General features: G+C 39.9%; 1 protein-coding gene across 1 annotated transcript; it reads right to left on the bottom strand.

Annotated features, from left to right (window-relative positions):
* Positions 1–1,859: 1,859 nt before the first annotated feature.
* On the bottom strand, positions 1,860–2,543 carry Gm21333 (predicted gene, 21333). Its single transcript, XM_017318823.1, has one exon. The coding sequence runs from the start codon at positions 2,541–2,543 to the stop codon at positions 1,860–1,862; it is 684 nt and encodes a 227-aa protein (XP_017174312.1).
* Positions 2,544–2,989: the final 446 nt, after the last annotated feature.

The raw sequence follows: 2,989 nt of genomic DNA on the forward strand, positions 1-2,989 counted from the left end.
ACTGAACCTCTGAAACTGCAATGAAATGTTGAAAAGCCCTAATGAAATGTCTCTAATGAATTGTCTTAGTCATAGTGGTTTTTCACAGCATTGAAACCCTAATTAAGACATCCAGCTAGCATAGAAACTCTCCCAGATATCAAAATTAATCAACAATAGAGAGTATTTTCAAGTCATTTGGCATTCAAACTTATTCTAGAGAAAAAACACAAATGATTGAGTCCATGACAAGCCTGACTAAAAACAAAAACAAAAAACAAAACAAAAACAAACAAACAAAAAACAAACAAACAAACAAAACAAAAACAAACAAAAAAACCTACAACAACAATAAAACCAACCAACCAAACAAACAAAAGAAACACTCAGAGTGCATATGGGACCCATTAAGACCCCCATGAAGCACAGGGGCTACTCAGGAGTAGTGACCAACATATTGGGCAACCTCATAGAGTTTGAAACCCATGAGAACTGGCATAGAAAAGAGATCAGCACATATGCATTGAGTACACCTTCACTGTTTTATGAGAAGGAGGTCACACATAAATTTGAGAAAGGAATTTATAGGGAATAGACAGGCTGAAATGGTACATAGGTATGTTGGGAGTCAGATGTTTGGAGGAGAGCCAGGGGAACAGGCCAGTGGTGAGCTTTTTGATGTTCATCTGGGGCACTCAACAGAGACCTCCAAAAGATCACAGGATTCATCCCAGGCAAAGATTGCACAGGGAAAGAACTCAGGATCCACGCCCCACCATATATTATCTCACAGTTTATTCATTTTCTCTTTTAAATTACTCTTTGATCTGATCAGCTGGCTATTTGTTAAGAAACCAAAGAACCTAATGTGGATATGCCCAATTTTAACTATTTGCACAAAATTTCTATTCTTCCTGGGTCTCCTGCTTCACATTTTGAGAACTTCATCTTAGAATTCATTTGTCCCTCAGTGTCCTCTAGTCCTTTGTGTGTCCTTTATTGTTTTTAAAGGTCACCATCAATTTAATCTTTCTTAACTTCTACCTGGTCTCTTTTCTGCATGTTAATATTGGATTTCTTAAAAAGATATCTTAATGGGAATAGAGAGATGACCATGTTGTCAAGAGCACTACTGTACCGCAAAAAAACTGGATTTGTTTTCTTGAATTCATATCCAATGGTTAACAATCAGCTTTAATGCCAGCTCCATGGGATCTGACAACTCATGTCTCTGTGGTCACCTATACTCTCAAGCTCATGCCCTACTCCCACCCATATAAATAAAGATAATAAATCTTAAAATGAGAGACAAGTTTCATTTGGTTTCATTATTCAAATGAAACCTTATTTTGTCTGATTTCTGAATCTCTTTGGATCAGTTTTCTGGGTTGCACTTTGTGTAACAAGGCCACATTCCTTTTATCTATCACTCTTTCCCCAACTTGTTGTTTCTCCCTCAGACTTCATACCAGAGATTCTATCTATGTCCTGTCTTTCTCCGCTTCTTCCTAAAAATCCATTTTTTGCTGCCATCCCTGCTCCTCTAAGTCATATCTCCAATTCCTTGCTCACTATGCAGACCACAGAATCTAAGTCCTGTCCATTTTAGCCTGTGTGATATTAGATGTATGCACTGTTCACAGCCTGCGTTGCAACTTTCATCTTCCTTTGATGTTCTTTCTACCATAGTCCATCTCTTCCAACAAAGTGTTCACTAAAAGCATGTCATGTCACACGTATTAATTTTTAGAACAAAACAAATTTTATTGACAAAGATACTGAGGTTGTCAAAGACCCATAGGTACCCAACACAGGAAAACAAACATTTTTTTTTTCAATCCTATAAGTTTACATTTCTGTACTTTGTGATTTTTTTCAATTTAAGTGATATTTGACACCAGAGTATAGACATAGATATGGAGGTCACCGAGAAATTTGATAAAGTACACAGTAGGATTGGCTAGAATTTTGTAAACAACCTTTCCGAACTTTTTGGATCCATCATCTCTGGTGTACTGCACCCAGGAACCTATTAAGAAGTCATTGTCATCACCTGATCTCGCCTCAGCCAGAGGGGTCTCTGGAATGATGTGGAGGTTACCTTCCTTGTAGTCATCCAGGAGCTGATAGACGTAGAGGACCGGATCCTTCTTGTAGGAAATGTAAAAATAGTCCTGTAAGAATGGCACCTGGGCTAGCACCATCCCACTCCAGTTGTCCTCAGAGCCATCTTTCCCCTCAAATTTGTGTTGTACCTCTCTGCCAACCAGTGCGCCTGCGAGGTGGACCTCCCTCACCTGAGGAAAATCTACTTTGTGAGGCAAGACCTTAAGATTTAAAATCCTCTCATCGCTGTGGAGCTCCTGTCCGTAGACACTGTCAATTCCGTCATACTTCACCAAATAAAGAGAAGGGTTTGTTGGCAGTTGACCTAGAATGATGGCCTTCCAATGGGTGACAGGCTCATTACCTTCCTTCCACCCGTGAGAAATTCTGCAGCCAACAATATTCCCCAGGGCCTGGGAAGAAGGCTTCCTCCTACTCTTCTTCTTGAGTGATGTCATGCTCAGACTCTTCAGATGTATTGTCTTCTACCTGGCTGTAGACCTGTTGTGGTAGATCACACTGTCTTGTGGCTTCCATTCCCTTCAAATATCATACTTGCTCATTGCCTGGGACTGAAGATCTTGCCCGTTTAAACCAGACACAATGCTGTTGCCTCTGTCATATATATGAATTCCTGATGGGCAATGGTTATGGGTTGAGAGTGAATGCTGGACCAAGACTCTTCTCTAAGAGAACTTCTGAGCAGGTGAAGAAGATTATGCTAAACAGATTTGAGCTCCTAAAATTAATTTTATAAAAATAAGAAGTTAATAAGTCAGCCATGGTGGTACACACATTTAATCCCAGAACTCAGAAGGCAAGGACAGGCAGATTTCTAAATTAGAGACCAGCCTGGTCTACAAAGTGAGTTCCAGGGCAGTCAGTGCTATAGAGAGGAACCCTG

Source organism: Mus musculus, chromosome Y, assembly GCF_000001635.26.
Source record: "Mus musculus strain C57BL/6J chromosome Y, GRCm38.p6 C57BL/6J".
In the NCBI taxonomy this organism is placed as follows: domain Eukaryota; kingdom Metazoa; phylum Chordata; class Mammalia; order Rodentia; family Muridae; genus Mus; species Mus musculus.